Raw genomic sequence first — 19894 nt, 5'->3', positions numbered from 1 at the left:
AGAGAGCGAGAGAGAGAGAGCGAGAGAGAGCGAGCGAGAGAGAGCGAGAGAGAGAGAGCGAGAGAGAGAGAGAGAGAGAGAGAGAGAGAGAGAGAGAGAGAGAGAGAGAGAGAGAGAGAGAGAGAGAGAGAGAGAGAGAGAGAGAGAGAGAGAGAGAGAGAGAGAGAGAGAGAGAGAGAGAGAGAGACGGAGAGAGAGAGGGACAGACAGAGAGAGAGAGAGGGACAGACAGAGAGAGAGAGAGGGACGGAGAGAGAGAGAGAGAGGGACGGAGAGAGAGAGGGACGGAGAGAGAGAGGGACAGACAGAGAGAGGGACAGACAGAGAGAGGGACAGACAGAGAGAGACAGAGAGAGAGAGAGAGAGAGGGGGGCGGACAGAGAGAGAGAGAGAGAGAGAGAGAGGGACAGAGAGACAGACAGGACAACATAATGATGTAGATGAATAGTTTCACATGAAGTTAATTTCATATCACATGTAACAAGACAGTTTAGTTACCTGGAGGAAATGGATGTGATCCTCTGTGTGTGAGAGCTGCTCCAGCTCAGTGCTTCTCTTCCTCAGCTCAGCTATCTCCTGCTTCAGTTGCTCCAGGAGTCCTTCAGCTTGACTCACTTGAGCCTTCTCTTGGGCTCTGATCAGCTCCTTCACCTCAGAGCTCCTTCTCTCAATGGAGCGGATCAGCTCAGTAAAGATCTGATCACTGTCCTCCACTGCTGCCTGTGCAGAGCGCTGTTAATAGAATGAAATGGATCCAGGTTCCATTTATTCTACAATAGATTTCATCACACGTCACTTGGTAAGTTTGTTAACCTTTTGTTTATCTAGGGGGTGCTGTTTCCACTTTGGAAAATATCGTCTCCAAATTAAACTGCCTCGTACTCAATTCTTGCTCGTACAATATGCATATTATTTTTACTATTGGATAGAAAACAATCTATAGTTTCTAAAACCGTTTGAATTATGTCTGTGGGTGAACCAGAACTCTTTCTGCAGCGAAATTCATGACAGGAACTGCGAAGGTCTGAAAACGAGGCTCTGTTCTCAGATCAATTTAAAACTCTGTATGTATCCTATGGGTCGACATGAACTGCACCCGCCTTCCCCTGGATGTCAGTAACCAATGAGAAGTGGAATGGAGTGTCTACGTAGCTCTCAGAGCTTATAAAAGCCCAAGACGTTTTAGGACCGTGCAACGATTCTTTTGGACAAAGGACATCTTGCCCAAGATTCTGATGGAAGCTCGTCCAAAAGTAAGAGCTATTTATGATGTTATTCCGTATTTATGTGGAAAAATGTAAAAGTATTTGGTCGCCATTTTTGCAGGCACTGGTCTGGCTGTAACGCACACTGTATGTCTAGTAACGTTAATTTTTAAAATCTAACACAGCGATTGCATTAAGAACTAATTTATCTTTCATTAGCTGTCCAACTTGTATTTTTTAGTCAAGTTTATGAATAGTTTTCGATTAGAATAGGTGCTTCTCCAAGATGGCGCCGGACAGATTGCTCTAAGTTTTGGCCACTATTCTCATTGTATAACCACGATTTGTGCCGCTAAATATGCACATTTTCGAACAAACTCTATATGCATTGTGTAATATGATGTTATAGGACTGTCATCTGAAGAATTCTGAGAAGGTTAGTGAAAAAATTAATATCTTTTGGTGACTTATAATAATCGCTATGTTTTTGCTTGAATCAATGCTGTTGTGTGTTAGCTATTGTGGTAAGCTAATATAACGTTATATTGTGTTTTCGCTGTAAAACACTTCGAAAATCTGAAATATTGTCTGGATTCACAAGATCTGTGTCTTTCAATTGCTGTATGCTGTGTATTTTTAAGAAATGTTTTATGATGAGTAATTAGGTAATACACGTTGCTCTCTGTAGTTATTCTAGTCGCTTTGGTGAGTTTTGTGATAGTGGCTGCAATGGTAAACTATGATTTATACCTGAAATATGCACATTTTTCTAACAAAACATATGCTATACAATAAATATGTTATCAGACTGTCATCTGATGAAGTTTTTTCTTGGTTAGTGGATATTTATATCTTTATTTGGTCGAATTTGTGATAGCTACTGATGGAGTAAAAAACTGGTGGAGTAAAAAAATTGTGTCTTTTGCTAACGTGGTTAGCTAATAGATTTACATATTGTGTCTTCCCTGTAAAACATTTTAAAAATCAGAAATGATGGCTGGATTCACAAGATGTGTATCTTTCATCTGGTGTCTTGGACTTGTGATTTAATGATATTTAGATGCTAGTATTTACTTGTGACGCTATGCTAGGCTATGCTAGTCAGCTTTTTTACTGTGGGGGGTGCTCCCGGATCCGGGTTTGGGAGGAATTAGAGGTTAAATGAACTGGACAGCGAAAAACCCACAATCAAATAATCCACTCCCGACGTAACATGAACACAAAATAAGCCCGCACAAACACTAGCGGGCGAAACGAACCTAAATAGTACACCTCCCAAAACCCCAACAAGAAACAGGTGAAAACAATTAGACAGACATAAACGAAAAGGAAAAAGGGATCGGTGGCAGCTAGTAGACCGGCGACGACGACCGCCGAGCGCCACCCGAACGGGAAGGGGAGTCACCTTCGGTAGTATTCGGGACAATTTCAATTGACTGATTTCCTTATATGAACTGTAACTCAGTAAAATCTTTGAAATTGTTGCATTTATATGTAACGTTGCGTTCATGTTTTTGTCCAGTATGTAAAGACCCCAGTAAGACTAGATGTCACCATTGACATCGGCTATAACCTTAGAGAATTGTCTCTTGTTATGTGCTCGTATTTCTTTGCTGATTCAGGCTTGTCTTTGACTTAGTCACAAGGCCGTATAGCTAAGAGCCATTTGGGTTACGACCGCAGGGTGTGACACATCCCGTTTCAGTACTATCTGAAGGAAGTCATCTCTATAGAAACGGGCAGGAAGTAACAGAGAAGAGTGTGAGCCTTTGTCAACGTCAGCAATCTGAACAGACAAGCTTTTCTATACTCTGTTCTGCCCCTGTATCTACACATCTGCTAACTGTCATATAGAGGAGAGGAAGTAGTTTCTAGACTCTGTTTCTACACACTAACTGTCATATAAAGGAGAGGAAGTAGTTTCTAGACTCTGTTTCTACACACTAACTGTCATATAGAGGAGAGGAAGTAGTTTCTAGACTCTGTTTATACACACTAACTGTCATATAGAGGAGAGGAAGTAGTTTCTGTACTCTGTTTCTACACACTAACTGTCATATAGAGGAGAGGAAGTAGTTTCTAGACTCTGTTTCTACACACTAACTGTCATATAGAGGAGAGGAAGTAGTTTCTAGACTCTGTTTCTACACACTAACTGTCATATAGAGGAGAGGAAGTAGTTTCTATACTCTGTTTCTACACACTAACTGTCATATAGAGGAGAGGAAGTAGTTTCTAGACTCTGTTTCTACACACTAACTGTCATATAGAGGAGAGGAAGTAGTTTCTAGACTCTGTTTCTACACACTAACTGTCATATAGAGGAGAGGAAGTAGTTTCTATACTCTGTTTCTACACACTAACTGTCATATAGAGGAGAGGAAGTAGTGTCTATACTCTGTTTCTACACACTAACTGTCATATAGAGGACAGGAAGTAGTTTCTAGAAAAGGATTCGGTTAACTGCTCCATTGTTGTAAATCTTATAATTAAATAGTTGTTTGAAAGAAACTCTCTCTTCCTTTCTGGTTAAAATGTATACCACACCGCCCCCAGGTGGTAAGGGTAGGCAACAACACATCTGCCACGCTGATCCTCAACACGGGGACCCCTCAGGGGTGCGTGCTCAGTCCCCTCCTGTACTCCCTGTTCACCCACGACTGCATGGCCAGGCACAACTCCAACACCATCATTAAGTTTGCTGATGACAGAACGGTGGTAGGTCTGATCACTGACAACGATGAGACAGCCTATAGGAAGGTCAGAGACCTGGCCGTGTGGTGCCAGGACAACAACCTCTCCCTCAAGGTGAGCAAGACAAAGGAGCTGATCGTGGACTACAGGTAAAGGAGGAACGGACAGGCCCACATTAACATCGACGGGGCTGAAGTGGAGCGGGTCGAGAGTTCCAAGTTCCTTGGTGTCCACACCACTAACATGGTCCAAACACACCAAGAAAGTCGTGAAGAGGGTTCCACAACGCCTTTTCCCCCTCAGGAGACTGATCAGATCCTCAGAAAGTTCTACAGCTGCACCATCGAGAGCATCCTGACCGGTTGCATCACCGCCTGTCATGGCAACTGCTCAGCATCTGACCATAAGGCACTACAGAGGGTAGTGCGTACGGCCCAGTACAAGCGGCACCGGAGGACCAAGTCTAGGTCCAAGCTGCTGAACAATTAATCAAATGGCCACCTGGACTATTTACAATGACCCCCTCCCCCCCTTTGTTTTGTACACTGCTGCTACTCTCTGTTTATTATCTTTGCAAAGTCACTTCGCCCCTACCTACATGTACAAACTAACCTAACTAACCTAAACCCCTGCACATTGACTCCTACCATATCTGTTATTTTATTGTGTTACCTTTTTTTTTTTACATTACTTTATTTAGTAAATATTTTCTTAACTCTATTTTCTTAAAACTGAATTGCTGGTTAAGGGCTTGTAAGTAAATATTTAATTAGATTTGAGGAGGCATTGAATGGTTGCTACATATATTTTATATATATATATTTTTTCATATTTTTTTAAATTATTAGGCTTTTTATTTTATATTTTTATATTTATTTTTTTTAACACTTTTTTGGTTACTACATAATTCCATATGTGTTATTTCATAGTTTTGATGTCTTCACTATTATTCTATAATGTAGAAAATAGTCCTTATAAAGTAAACTCCTGGAATGACTAGGGTGTGTCCAATCTGTTGACTGGTACTGCATCAACACTACTATTCAGACATTACTCAGTCAGCAATGTCTGGTTGATCCATATGATTTGTCATGAGCACGTACTACTGTAGTTATGATACGGTCCCAGTATTGACTGGGTCAGGGGGTATCTATGATTGGACCAGTCAGAAATATCAGAGATATTCTGGAGTGTATGTGTGTTTGTCCCAGGAGAATCTGCGGCCCCAGTTGGAAGCTAAGTTCTCCAGAATAGAGAGATTAAACCCTATCTCTGGCAAGCCGGAGCCCTTCCAGCCCTTCACTGACAAACTCAGCAGACTCATGGTCTCTGTGTCCGGCGTCTTCTTCATGGTAAGACCATGTCATCACATGAGTCATCAGGCTGTACTGTGGATCTGTCCTCAGTGTACACACTGCAGGGTTTGGGCAATTCCATTTCAATTCAGTCAATTCTGAAAGTAAACTTAAATGCTTTAATTGAAAAGCAATGAAGAAAATAGGATTTGGAATTTTGGTTTACTTTCTAAATTGAATTCATTGAAATGTAACTGACCCTAATCCTGGAATGCTGTTTACTTGTTTACTACCATTTCAATGTGTAATACGGTAACGAGCTTCTAGTAGCCTACTACCACCCCCTGGTGGATGGGAGCCAGAAATACAACAGACGCTCTGGAAACAGTGACTGTTGTTGGGGATGGTTTTCCCGACCTTCCTCATCACTCATCAACAACAGGAAGTGTCTAGAGACCGAGACACGTAACGATGGTTCATTGTTTACCAATATGACCAATAAGCATCGTAAACACACAATCCCAGACTAGACCCATTATATAAACCAGGTAGTTTGGGTGCTGGATCCAATATACCACGGCTAAGGGCTGTATCCAGACTCTCCGCTTTGCGTCGTGTATAAGAACAGTCTTAGCCGTGGTTTATTGGCCATATATCACACCTCCTCAGGCCTTATTGGCCATATATCACACCTCCTCAGGTCTTATTGGCCATATATCACACCTCCTCAGGTCTTATTGGCCATATATCACACCTCCTCAGGTCTTATTTGCCATATATCACACCTCCTCAGGCCTTATTGGCCATATATCACACCTCCTCAGGCCTTATTGGCCATATATCACACCTCCTCAGGTCTTATTGGCCATATATCACACCTCCTCAGGCCTTATTGGCCATATATCACACCTCCTCAGGCCTTATTGGCCATATATCACACCTCCTCAGGTCTTATTGGCCATATATCACACCTCCTCAGGCCTTATTGCCATATATCACACCTCCTCAGGCCTTATTGGCCATATATCACACCTCCTCAGGTCTAATTGGCCATATATCACACCTCCTCAGGCCTTATTGGCCATATATCACACCTCCTCAGGCCTTATTGGCCATATATCACATCTCCTCAGGTCTTATTGGCCATATATCACACCTCCCCAGGCCTTATTGGCCATATATCACACCTCCCCAGGCTTTATTGCTTAAAAAAACTGCTTGCCTCATAACATGCATCCTCAGAAGATACTGTAATGATGATAGATATATTTACTCTCTCTCTCTCTCTCTCTGTCTCTGTTTGTCTCTCTCTGTCTCTCTCTGTCTCTCTCTGTCTCTCTCGTCTCTCTCTCTCTGTCTCTCTCTGTAACTCTCTCACTCTTGTCATGGCTGAATCAGAATTAGTTAGGTGACATTGATAAATAAGATGTTTTATTTACATAATGCTTATGTGAGATATTTGTGATTAGGATGTTTTCTTTTGGATAATACTGTTGGCAGTTCCATTTTCCTCTCTCTTCTCCCAGGGCTTAGTCACTAGGGGCCCAGAGAGGGGAGAGGTCTGGCTTGTCTTCATATGTCAATATATCTGTTAAACCATGTGATGCTATGAAGAATATCAGAAGGGGAGGAGGACAGAATGGAGGCTTGTCTTCTTATGGGAATGTGTCTGTAACTATTGTATGGCCCCTCTGAGGTTGCCCTTATCTTGATCTAGTATATGACCTAAGAGGCTCACTGTCTCGGTGAGCTTGTCCAGGAGGGGGTGTATTTGAGATGGGAGTATCTAGAATTGACAATTGATATATGCCATTGGATGAGGTAATGTTTTGGTCCTAAGTGGTACCAAGAACGAGATTAGAACCTTGTCTAAGAGAGCAAACTGAATGATAAATTATAGCTAATGCTGTCTGGCTATGGGATACTCCTCTCTCAAGTAAAGTCTTCCTTTGTAATGTTCCTAAGATCTGATATTCGTCATGTGAGTTGAGATGGGTGTGTCTTGGCTATAAATGATACTAAGAACTGTTTTGTAAGCACTCTCAGAGAATTCATTTATAGGCACTGAATTGATCTGAGAGTCAAAAAGGGCTCTCAGATATATATTTTTATTTAGTCGAATTAGTGATAGCTACTGACGCAGGGAAAAACTGTTGGGAGTGAAAAAATCCTCTCCTTTGCTAACGTGGTTAGCTAATAGATTTACATATTGTGTCTTCCCTGTAAAACATTTTAAAAATCTGAAATGGTGGCTTTATTCACAAGACCTGTGTCTTTCATCTGGTGTCTTGGACTTGTGATTTAATGATATTTAGATTTTACAAGTTACTTGTGACGCTATGCTATGCTAATCAGTGGGGGGGGGGGGGGGGGGGGTGCTACCGGATCAGGGTTGGTGACTCGTGAGAAGATAATTAAAGATGGACTTTATAATATAACTCTGACTTGTGTGTGGTTTGCTCTCTCAATGTTTAGTAATACAGGAAATGACCACGACACTTTCTCTGTCTCTCTCTTTGTCTCCCTTCTGGGAGAGTTGGAGGTCTCAAAAGGCATGTTTAGTATCTCTTTAACAGTCCGTGGACACTTAACCATATACCACACCTCCTCAGTCCTTATCCGTGGTACTGTATATTAACCATATACCACACCTCCTCAGTCCTTATCTGTGGTACTGTATATTAACCATATACCACACCTCCTCAGTTCTTATCCGTGGTGCTGTATATTAACCATATACCACACCTCCTCAGTCCTTATCTGTGGTGCTGTATATTAACCATATACCACACCTCCTCAGTCCTTATCCGTGGTACTGTATATTAACCATATACCACACCTCCTCAGTCCTTATCTGTGGTGCTGTATATTAACCATATACCACACCTCCTCAGTCCTTATCCGTGGTACTGTATATTAACCATATACCACACCTCCTCAGTCCTTATCCGTGGTGCTGTATATTAACCATATACCACACCTCCTCAGTCCTTATCCGTGGTGCTGTATATTAACCATATACCAAACCTCCTCAGTCCTTATCCATGGTACTGTATATTAACCATATACCACACCTCCTCAGTCCTTATCCGTGGTACTGTATATTAACCATATACCACACCTCCTCAGTCCTTATCCGTGGTACTGTATATTAACCATATACAACACCTCCTCAGTCCTTATCCGTGGTGCTGTATATTAACCACATACCACAACTCCTCAGTCCTTATCCGTGGTGCTGTATATTAACCATATACCACACCTCCTCAGTCCTTATCCGTGGTTCTGTATATTAACCATACACCACACCTCCTCAGTCTTTATCAGTGGTGCTGTATATTAACCATATAACACACCTCCTCAGTCCTTATCCGTGGTACTGTATATTAACCATATAACACACCTCCACAGTCCTTATCCGTGGTGCTGTATATTAACCATATACCACACCTCCTCAGTCCTTATCTGTGGTGCTGTATATTAACTATATACCACATCTCCTCAGTCCTTATCCGTGGTGCTGTATATTAACCATATACCACACCTCCTCAGTCCTTATCCGTGGTGCTGTATATTAACCATAAACCACACCTCCTCAGTCCTTATCCGTGGTACTGTATATTAACCATATACCACACCTCCTCAGTCCTTATCCGTGGTGCTGTATATTAACCATATACCACACCTCCTCAGTCCTTATCCGTGGTGCTGTATATTAACCATATACCACACCTCCTCAGTCCTTATCCGTGGTGCTGTATATTAACCATATACCACACCTCCTCAGGCCTTATCCGTGGTACTGTATATTAACCATATACCACACCTCTTCAGTCCTTATCCATGGTGCCGTATATTAACCATATACCACACCTCCTCAGTCCTTATCCGTGGTACTGTATATTAACCATATACCACACCTCCTCAGGCCTTATTGATTAATTACAACACATAGGTGTAATATAAGGCATTATAAAGGTCATTAAAATAATGATACTTACTTCATAGAAACTGTTACCCTTCAGATATTCTAACAACTCACATTTTAAGATTCATTATGTCATTTGTTCCATGTTAAGGGCTCTAACCTTGGAACAAAACTATTTGTCTCCCTCTTGCTGTTGCATGCAGTTCCTCTCTCTCTTCCTCCATTCCTCTAACCCCTCCCTCCTTCTAACCCCACCCCTCTGGCAGAACCAGGATGTCCCTCCCCTTCCAACAAACTCTCTTCTGAGGAAACAAAACTGATCAGAGTCTCTGTGTCGTCTGTCTGTGTGAGAGTGAACAACCGTCCAAATGGCTCAGCAGGGAGTTCTGCTGGACCAGGACCAGTTCTGTTGTTCTGTCTGTCTGGATCTACTGAAGGAGCCGGTCACTATCCCCTGTGGACACAGTTACTGTAGGAGCTGTATTGAGGGCTGCTGGGATCAGGATGTTCTGAAAGGGGTCTATAGCTGTCCTCAGTGCAGAGAGACCTTCACTCCAAGGCCAACTCTGAGGAAAAATAACATGTTGGCTGAGGTGGTGGAGAAACTGAGGAAGACAGGACTCCAGGCTGCTCCCCCTCCTGCTCTGTGCTATGCTGGACCTGGAGATGTGGCGTGTGATTTCTGCACTGGGACCAGAAAGCAGAAAGCCCTCATGTCCTGTCTGGCATGTCTGGCCTCTTACTGTGAGACTCACCTCCAACCTCACTATGACTTTCCTGGTTTCAAGAAGCACAAGCTGGTCAAAGCCACCGCACAACTACAGGAGAAGATCTGCTCTCATCATGACAAACTGCTGGAGGTTTACTGTCGTACCGATCAGCAGTGTATCTGTATGCTGTGTACAATGGATGAACATAAAGGCCATGATACAGTGTCAGCTGCAGCAGCGAGGACTGAGAAACAGGTAAGACCAGAACAACAGGGGCGGCAGGTAGCCTAGTGATTAGAGTGTAGAGGTGGCAGGTAGCCTAGCATTAGGCAAGTAACCGAAAGGTTGCTAGATTGAATCCCGAGCTGACAAGGTAAAAATCTGTCGCTCTGCCCCTGAACAAGGCAGTTAACCTGTTGTTCCTAGGCAGTCATTGTAAATAAGAATTTTCTCTTAACTGACTTGACTATTAAAAACCTGTTGGTGACTGTCTGATAAACAAAGAATTAAAGATACAGTAGGAACTAAATCTGTTTGAATATGAGATCATTCAAATGAATTCGATCCACAGCAGAACAAATATGAACACAAACCTTGAGTATATAGATATGTTAACCCAGATTCTCCAAATGTATCACCATTTTCTAAAGTCAAACACTATTATCATTCTGAATCAAATCAAATCAAGTTTATTTTATTTATTTTATATAGCCCTTCGTACGTCAGCTAATATCTCGAAGTGCTGTACAGAAACCCAGCCTAAACCCCCAAACAGCAAGCAATGCAGGTGTAGAATGGGTCCTATATCACATGACTATACTATTGATCTACTGGACTAATAAAGCTTGATAGCTCATTGAAGAGTGATTCTCCACAGAGGCAGCTGGGGATGAGTCAGCAGAAGGTCCAGGAGAGATTCCAGGAGAGAGAGAAGAGGCTGAAGGAGCTCCAACAGGCTGTGGAGTCTTTCAAGGTGAGTATTGTTGACCAGAGGAGACACACCATTTCACTTCTCTTCTCCAATCAGAGAGAGGGAGAGGGGCCCCTATCCAATCCCACTGACCCCACTGTTGGGAACAGGCTGTCTGGACCCCTTTCAGAGAATAGACTGTTTAATGTAACCAACGGGATATGAACCCAGGTCTACCGTGGGAGAAACCAACATCTTGACCGTTACACCAAGAGGACATTCCCTTTTGGACCGACACTGATTTAGAAGTAGCAGGCGGGGCTACCTCATCACATAACCATGAGTAACCATGACTGACTCATGTCCCCTATACATTAACATGGAGCTCTCTCTCTCTCTATTCAATTCAAAGATCTTTATTGGCTTGGGAAACATATCTTTACTATGCCAAAGCAAGTGAAGTAGATAATAAACAATCATGAATGAACAGTAAACATTACAACATTTATTTTCAAAAGAAGAGACATTTCAAATGTTATAATTCAAGTGCAAACAGAGTGAGTCGTGCGCCAGACTGAGTTCTGGAGGTGAAATGGAAATGAATGAGGGAGAGTTAAGTGAGGTAGAAGGTGTGGTGAAGAGTTCAGAACCAGAGAAGTATTTGGTCATACGAGATTTGACTTCAGAAGAGTTACAGGGTGTGTTGAGTGGTGGTGTCCCGTCCTCCCAGGTCGTTAGCATGGTGCAGGAGCAGATAGGGTCAAAGTAGTGGAATGGGGTAGTGGGTTTTTAATGAGTGTAGGGTTAGTTGGCATGGTGCAGGAGCAGATAGGGTAAAAGTAGTGGAATGGGGTAGTGGGTTTTTAATGAGTGTAGGGTTAGTTGACATGGTGCAGGAGCAGATAGGGTCAAAGTAGTGGAATGGGGTAGTGGGTTTTTAATGAGTGTAGGGTTAGTTGGAAGGGTGTTATTTAGTATTATCATAATTTCCCATTTTCCCATTTTGTATCACAAAGTAAATTAGATTTATATTATAGTCCAGTTGGATATTTATAGAGCTCTGATCAGGACGACAATTGATTACAGGTGTATAGTTTATGGAACAGCAGCAAAGACTTGTCTTCAGAAGCTGGACAGAATCCAGTATATAGCTTTAAGGATATGTATTGGTGCATTTAAATCAACATCTGTATGTGTCTAACTAGTGGAGGCAGGTGAGATGCCTTTGGATATACGGCGTAATAAATTGTCATTAGCTTATTGGGTTGAAGGGCTGTGAGGTTGAGCATCCCACTGCTACTGTTCTAGATGACTGTTGGGGATATACTAGTAGACAAGGCAGTGGTTTTGGTTGGACAGTTGTAGGTATCAATGTTATTAAGGAGAATTGAGAGAATGGTTGTAGTAGTGAGATTCTGTTGGGTCCCAGCACATTCAGGTGTGGAAGGAAATTAAATTGTAGACCAGTTATCTAAAAGAGCTTTAAAACAAGATATAATTGATATTAATGTTCCACTGGGTAGAGGTGAAGCCAAATGTAAGATCAGAGACATTTTGATAGATGTGTGGCAGAAGAGATGGGACTCTGAGCACAAGGGACAGCATTTATATGTCCTCTAAAGGTCGGTGGACCAAGGATCAAAGGTCAGATTAGGAAGGAAGAGGTGGTGTTTACTCGATTGTGTTTAGGACATTGTACATTGAACTGGTCCTTACATCTGGTTGGCAGCATGTGAATGGTTTGTGTCTGGAGGGTATGGTCAATGAAACGGTGGAGCATGTGTTGTTATATTGTTGTAAGGATGTTGAAGAGAGGGAAAGATTGAAGTGTTCGGTCATTGAGGTTGGGGGGGGGGTTTGGAAGGGATTTGGGGGACGGGGGAGGGTCTATTAGAAGTTAGTATGACTCTTTTTTATTTTCTCTGAAGTTCTGAGTTAGGTAGGAGGATTTAGAAATGTTGTAAACCGTGATTGGACACACACCAGCACAGTAGGTGGCGCCATGCACCTTTAACGTTGGTTTGCGGACCGCCATTATATCATAGAAGAAGAAGTTGGTCTGTGACGGTTTTGTGGTTCCTGAGGAGGGCTACTATTCTTTTTTATTTTTATTTTCAAGTATTTTCAGAATTTATTAAAGCCAAAGCTAAAGCTACCCTAAACAATTCAATATATCAGTCAATATATTTTCTCTGTGATTTGTTGTTTTCCCGTCAACCGTTCCATCGCATCTTAACCGTGTTACCGGGCGGGCACTAGGACCCGGGGGAGGCTGCTGCTGCAGAGGCTGCTGCACCGGTAGTGACGTCAGTCCTACTTGTAGCTCATTGTGGTCAACGTCAGCTGTGGCTCGAGACTGCTAGCTAACGGTTAACGGAGAGGAAAAGACTCTGACAGGACACATTCATGTAGATAGGCTATGATGGCAATTTGTGGTAAGTTACAATAGAGAGAGAGACTTTTCACTACTATAGACTTTGGTCAGAATCAAAGCTTTGTTAACCAATACGTTTTTATGTGAGGCTGCCGGTAAGTTACAGTGTAACAGACGTTGTGAGCTAGCTAACGGTAACGTTAACGGTGTCTTTTAAATTCCACATAAGTTATGTGGAGATGATATCTAGTTAACGTTGTATTTAATGTAGTTTTACTATCTGTACCAGGCTATAAATGACACAGATGATATCTAGATAACGTTGTATTTAATGTAGTTTTACTATCTGTGCCAGGCTATAAATGACACAAATGATATCTAGTTAACGTTGTATTTAATGTAGTTTTACTATCTGTACCAGGCTATAAATGACACAAATGATATCTAGATAACGTTGTATTTAATGTAGTTTTACTATCTGTACCAGGCTATAAATGACACAAATGATATCTAGTTAACGTTGTATTTAATGTAGTTTTACAATCTGTACCAGGCTAGAAATGAGACAGATGATATCTAGTTAACGTTGTATTTAATGTAGTTTTACTATCTGTACCAGGCTATAAATGAGACAGATGATATCTAGTTAACGTTGTATTTAATGTAGTTTTACTATCTGTACCAGGCTATAAATGAGACAGATGATATCTAGTTAACGTTGTATTTAATGTAGTTTTACTATCTGTACCAGGCTATAAATGAGACAGATGACGTAACATCAGACACATATCTTTTCATACTCAGTTGTTTTCATTCAGTAGCCGTTGTAAAACAGTTATCAGTAGGTCATGTGTAGAAAAGGTGACAGTGTTGATGGCAAAAACATTACATTTGATTATTTTGTCAGTAATGGCTGCAAAAATTGGAAAAAAGCTTTGTTTATCTTTGTCAAACATGAGATGACACAAACACACAGAGACAGTGTTGTGGCATGGCAAAGCTACCAGGCAACTAGCAATCATGGGAACATTGGTCAAATTTTAACATCTGCCCATGCTAGTGATATTGCAGAGAGAAGGGAGTATCTGAGGTGAATTGTTGTGGTCACATCAATGTTAGGAAGACAGGGACTCTGTTTCCGTGACAATGATGAATCTAGTGGAAGCACAAATAGAGGGAACTTTCTGGAATGTATGGAGCTTTTGGAGGAGTTTGACCCTTTCTGGCAAAGGCACAAGACTCCATCAAATGCGACGTATCTCCAGAATTTAGTAGCAAATAGGAGGTTCACTTTGATGCGTCCACCACAAAATAAGCATCAAAAGAGAGAAGCAGTTCTGTAATATAGGATGTAATATTTGTTTGGGATCTTACTTTTTTTAATCAGATTTTATTCCTAATTATTGTTCAGTTTTTGAAAATGTAATTTAGCTCATTAGTTGTGTTTAGTTTTGCCCCATTGTGGATGATACTGTTTAAGATGGTCCATGTGTCTGAAAAGGTTGGGCAGCGTCCTCTGATGTCATCGATCGTAGACCAGAAATAGTCAGAAGTTGCAGTTATTTCCTACTTCCTGGTAATGCAGACATAAACACACTTGGCACCATCGAGGATGTTTACTTTCTACACCAGTTGTTATTTTCCAGTTTGGTCCTAAGAACAGGTTTTAGTGGTCAAATAAAAAGGGAGACATTTTTTGGTGCCATTTAGGGGAAATGTAATTCTAAGGATCATTCCAGTCAGAAGAGGCTCTGTGAAGGTTCGTTTCAATTCATTTGCTATGGCCTCGCTAGTGTTCCAGCTCAGACAACGTTCTTTGGCCGTTTGGACTCGTTCTATTGTCCAGCCTACTAGGACTCAGGGGGCAGAGGCTGGGTCTAGCTCTGCTACGGGGCAGGCTACTGGAGGGGGTACCAGGAGGGAGGAGAGTAGAGCAGGACCAAGAGGTGTTCTGTACCTGTCTGTCCAGGAGGGGGGAGAGTAGAGCAGGACCAAGAGGTGTTCTGTACCTGCCTGTCCAGGAGGGAGGAGAGTAGAGCAGGACCAAGAGTTGTTCTGTACCTGCCTGTCCAGGAGGGAGGAGAGTAGAGCAGGACCAAGAGGTGTTCTGTACCTGTCTGTCCAGGAGGGAGGAGAGTAGAGCAGGACCAAGAGGTGTTCTGTACCTGTCTGTCCAGGAGGAGAGTAGAGCAGAGCAGGACCAAGAGGTGTTCTGTACCTGCCTGTCCAGGAGGGAGGAGAGTAGAGCAGGACCAAGAGGTGTTCTGTACCTGTCTGTCCAGGAGGGGGGACAAGGCCTGGTGGACCTGGAGAGCAGGGTGGCAGCGTTCTGACTCAATGAGGTGCAGAGAGGCTACTGTACCTATTCTCTCGCTCTCTCTCTCTCTCTCTCTCTCTCTCTGTCTCTCTCTCTGTCTTTCTCTCTGTCTCTCTCTCTCTCTCTGTCTCTCTCTGTCTCTCCCTGTCTCTCTCTTTACAGCGCTCTGCACATTCAGCAGTGGAGGACAGTGATCAGATCTTTACTGAGCTGATCCGTTCCATTGAGAGAAGGAGCTCTGAGGTGAAGGAGCTGATCAGAGCCCAAGAGAAGGCTCAAGTGAGTCAAGCTGAAGGACTCCTGGAGCAACTGAAGCAGGAGATAGCTGAGCTGAGGAAGAGAAGCACTGAGCTGGAGCAGCTCTCACACACAGAGGATCACATCCATTTCCTCCAGGTAACTGAACTGTCTTGTTACATGTGATATGAAATTAACTTCATGTGAAACTATTTATCTCAATCATTATGTTGTCCTGTCTGTCTCTCTGTCCCTGTCTCTCTCTCTCCCTCTCTCTGTCCGTCCCTCTCTCTCTGTCTGTCCCTCTCTCTCTGTTCGTCCCTATCTCTCTGTCTGTCCCTCTCTCTCTCTGTTCGTCCCTCTCTCTCTCTCTCTCCCTCTGTCCGTCCCTTTCTGTCCCTGTCCCTCTGTCTCTGTCCCTCTGTCTCTTTATCTCTGTCTCTCTCTTTCCCCTGCCTCTGTCCGTCTTTGTCCATCTATGTCCCCCTCTCTCTCTCTGTCCCCCTCTCTCTCTCTGTCCCCCTCTCTCTCTCTGTCCCTCTCTCTCTCTGTCCCTCTCTCTCTGTCCCTCTCTCTCTCTGTCCCTCTCTCTCTCTCCCTCTCTCTCTCTCTCTGTCCCTCTCTCGCTCTTGCTATGTCCCTCTCTCTCTCCCTCTGTCCCTCTCTCTCTCTGTCTCTCCCTCTGTCCCTCGCTCTCCCTCTGTCCCTCGCTCTCCCTCTGTCCCTCTCTCTCTCTGTCTCTCTCTCTCTCTCTCTCTCTCTCTCTCTCTCCAGAGTTATCAGTCTCTCTCCAGTATCAGTGTATCTTCAGACTTACCCAGCATCGTTGTCCGTCCTCTTCAGTACTTTGGAGATGTGAGTAAGACTGTGTCTGAACTGAGAGAGAAACTAGAAGACTTCCTTAAAGGAGAATGGACCAAGATCTCCACTACAGGTGTGTTGAAAACAATAAGAACATCAACTTTAGACCATTGAAAGTTCCCTACTAGTCATATACATGTGGAATATGGTCTGATGATAACATTCCCTCTCTCTGTCAATGTGTTTGTGTGTCTGTAGTGAATCTAGTGGATGTTGTACTGCCTCCAGAGCCCAAGACTAGAGAACAGTTGTTACAATGTGAGTCTCTTTATTGTGAAGTAACTAACAGTCTCTTTTTACTGACACTCCTAACAATCCCTCTAGAAATATATAGCAATAGTAGATCTAATCAAAGACTGGGTATCTATCTGACTCCTCATATTTCTCTGATTTGATCTCTGCTGTGCTCTAATCAAAGACAGGGTAGATACAGTATCTGACTTAACTTATTGTTCTGACTCCCCTCATTGGTCTCTGCTCTTCTCCCAGATTCCTGTCAGCTCACACTGGACCCAAACACAGCAAACACACACCTCTCTCTGTCTGAAGGGAACAGAAAGGTGACCTTTACAGGCCAAGTCCAACCATATCCTGACCATCCAGACAGATTCACCAACTGGTGTCAGGTTCTGTGTAGAGAGGGTCTGTCTGGACGCTGTTACTGGGAGGTGGAGTGGACTGGTGATGTTATTACAGCAGTCTCATATAAAGACATCAGCAGAACAGGGAGAGATGGTGGATTTGGATACAATAACAAGTCCTGGAGTTTACAGTGCTATAGTGATGGTTATTATTTCAGACACAATAATGTTGAGACTAAAGTATCAGGCCCTCAGTCCTCCAGAGTAGGAGTGTACCTGGATCACAAGGCAGGTACTCTGTCCTTCTACAGTGTCTCTGACACAATGACCCTCCTCCACAGAGTCCAGACCACATTCACTCAGCCCCTCTATCCTGGGATTAGGCTCTATGTAGGAGGTACTGCTGAGCTGGTTAAATTGTAGTAGGGTCCACATAGATACTAGTCATGCTGGTGTAGTCTATAGCTGAGCTGGTTAAACTGTAGTAGGGTCCACATAGATACTAGTCATGCTGGTGTAGTCTATAGCTGAGCTGGTTAAACTGTAGTAGGGTCCACATAGATACTAGTCATGCTGGTGTAGTCTATAGCTGAACTGGTTAAACTGTAGTAGGGTCCACATAGATACTAGTCATGCTGGTGTAGTCTATAGCTGAGCTGGTTAAACTGTAGTAGGGTCCACATAGATACTAGTCATGCTGGTGTAGTCTATAGCTGAGCTGGTTAAACTGTAGTAGGGTCCACATAGATACTAGTCATGCTGGTGTAGTCTATAGCTGAGCTGGTTAAACTGTAGTAGGGTCCACAGAGATACTAGTCATGCTGGTGTAGTCTATAGCTGAGCTGGTTAAACTGTAGTAGGGTCCACATAGATACTAGTCATGCTGGTGTAGTCTATAGCTGAGCTGGTTAAACTGTAGTAGGGTCCACATAGATACTAGTCATGCTGGTGTAGTCTATAGCTGAGCAGGTTAAACTGTAGTAGAGTCCACATAGATACTAGTCATGCTGGTGTAGTCTATAGCTGAGCTAGTTAAACTGTAGTAGGGTCCACATAGATACTAATCCTGCTGGTGTAGTCTATAGCTGAGCTGGTTAAACTGTAGTAGGGTCCACATAGATACTAGTCATGCTGGTGTAGTCTATAGCTGAGCTGGTTAAACTGTAGTAGGGTCCACATAGATACTAGTCATGACGGTGTAGTCTATAGCTGAGCTGGTTAAACTGTAGTAGGGTCCACATAGATACTAGTCATGCTGGTGTAGTCTATAGCTGAGCTGGTTAAACTGTAGTAGGGTCCACATAGATACTAGTCATGCTGGTGTAGTCTATAGCTGAGCTGGTTAAACTGTAGTAGGGTCCACATAGATACTAGTCATGCTGGTGTAGTCTATAGCTGAGCTGGTTAAACTGTAGTAGGGTCCACAGAGATACTAGTCATGCTGGTGTAGTCTATAGCTGAGCTGGTTAAACTGTAGTAGGGTCCACATAGATACTAGTCATGCTGGTGTAGTCTATAGCTGAGCTGGTTAAACTGTAGTAGGGTCCACATAGATACTAGTCATGCTGGTGTAGTCTATAGCTGAGCAGGTTAAACTGTAGTAGAGTCCACATAGATACTAGTCATGCTGGTGTAGTCTATAGCTGAGCTAGTTAAACTGTAGTAGGGTCCACATAGATACTAATCCTGCTGGTGTAGTCTATAGCTGAGCTGGTTAAACTGTAGTAGGGTCCACATAGATACTAGTCATGCTGGTGTAGTCTATAGCTGAGCTGGTTAAACTGTAGTAGGGTCCACATAGATACTAGTCATGACGGTGTAGTCTATAGCTGAGCTGGTTAAACTGTAGTAGGGTCCACATAGATACTAGTCATGCTGGTGTAGTCTATAGCTGAGCTGGTTAAACTGTAGTAGGGTCCACATAGATACTAGTCATGCTGGTGTAGTCTATAGCTGAGCTGGTTAAACTGTAGTAGGGTCCACATAGATACTAGTCATGCTGGTGTAGTCTATAGCTGAGCTGGTTAAACTGTAGTAGGGTCCACATAGATACTAGTCATGCTGGTGTAGTCTATAGCTGAGCTGGTTAAACTGTAGTAGGGTCCACATAGATACTAGTCATGCTGGTGTAGTCTATAGCTGAGCTGGTTAAACTGTAGTAGGGTCCACATAGATACTAGTCATGCTGGTGTAGTCTATAGCTGAGCTGGTTAAACTGTAGTAGGGTCCACATAGATACTAGTCATGCTGGTGTAGTCTATAGCTGAGCTGGTTAAACTGTAGTAGGGTCCACATAGATACTAGTCATGCTGGTGTAGTCTATAGCTGAGCTGGTTAAACTGTAGTAGGGTCCACATAGATACTAAATCAAATCAAATCAAATTTTATTAGTCACATACACATGGTTAGCAGATGTTAATGCGAGTGTAGCGAAATGCTTGTGCTTCTAGTTCCGACAATGCAGTAATAACCAACAGTAATCTAACCTAACAATTCCACAACTACTACCTTACACACACACACAAGTGTAAAGGGATAAAGAATATGTACATAAAGATATATGAATGAGTGGTGGTACAGAACGGCATGGCAGATGCAGTAGATGGTATAGAGTACGGTATATACATATGAGATGAGTACTGTAGGGTATGTAAACATAAAGTGGCATAGTTTAAAGTGGCTAGTGGTACATGTATTACATAAAGATGGCAAGATGCAGTAGATGATATAGAGTACAGTATATACATATGAGATGGGTAATGTAGGGTATGTAACATTGTAT

General features: G+C 42.8%; 2 protein-coding genes across 6 annotated transcripts in view; one reads left to right on the top strand and one right to left on the bottom strand.

The window, feature by feature from the left end:
- The window catches only part of LOC139577959 (tripartite motif-containing protein 16-like), a gene marked incomplete at its 5' end in the record, with an annotated part of 43514 nt that extends 42779 nt beyond the window's left edge, over positions 1-735 (bottom strand). Inside the window, one exon of the mRNA XM_071405080.1 lies at positions 499-735. Coding sequence (XP_071261181.1) covers positions 499-735 — 237 coding nt within the window. The remainder of the gene's footprint in view (positions 1-498) is intronic.
- An 8428-nt stretch (positions 736-9163) lies between these two features.
- The window catches only part of LOC139577458 (tripartite motif-containing protein 16-like), a 14195-nt gene continuing 3464 nt past the window's right edge, over positions 9164-19894 (top strand). Inside the window, exons 1-6 of one of the 5 annotated variants that reach the window (XM_071404471.1) lie at positions 9165-10087; positions 10710-10805; positions 15596-15829; positions 16445-16604; positions 16730-16789; positions 17021-17091. In XM_071404471.1, the coding sequence (XP_071260572.1) occupies positions 9491-10087; positions 10710-10805; positions 15596-15829; positions 16445-16604; positions 16730-16789; positions 17021-17091 (1218 nt within the window). In that variant the 5' untranslated portion in view covers positions 9165-9490. Of the gene's footprint in view, positions 10088-10709; positions 10806-15595; positions 15830-16444; positions 16605-16729; positions 16790-17020; positions 18730-19894 lie in introns of those variants that run through there. The other 4 variants (XM_071404467.1, XM_071404470.1, XM_071404469.1 and 1 more) reach the window with 4 other exon arrangements.

The sequence above is a fragment of the Salvelinus alpinus genome, chromosome 6 (genome assembly GCF_045679555.1).
Source record: "Salvelinus alpinus chromosome 6, SLU_Salpinus.1, whole genome shotgun sequence".
NCBI lineage: Eukaryota > Metazoa > Chordata > Actinopteri > Salmoniformes > Salmonidae > Salvelinus > Salvelinus alpinus.
Note: the sequence above shows the minus strand (reverse complement) of the source record. Positions and strands in the feature narration are given on the sequence as shown.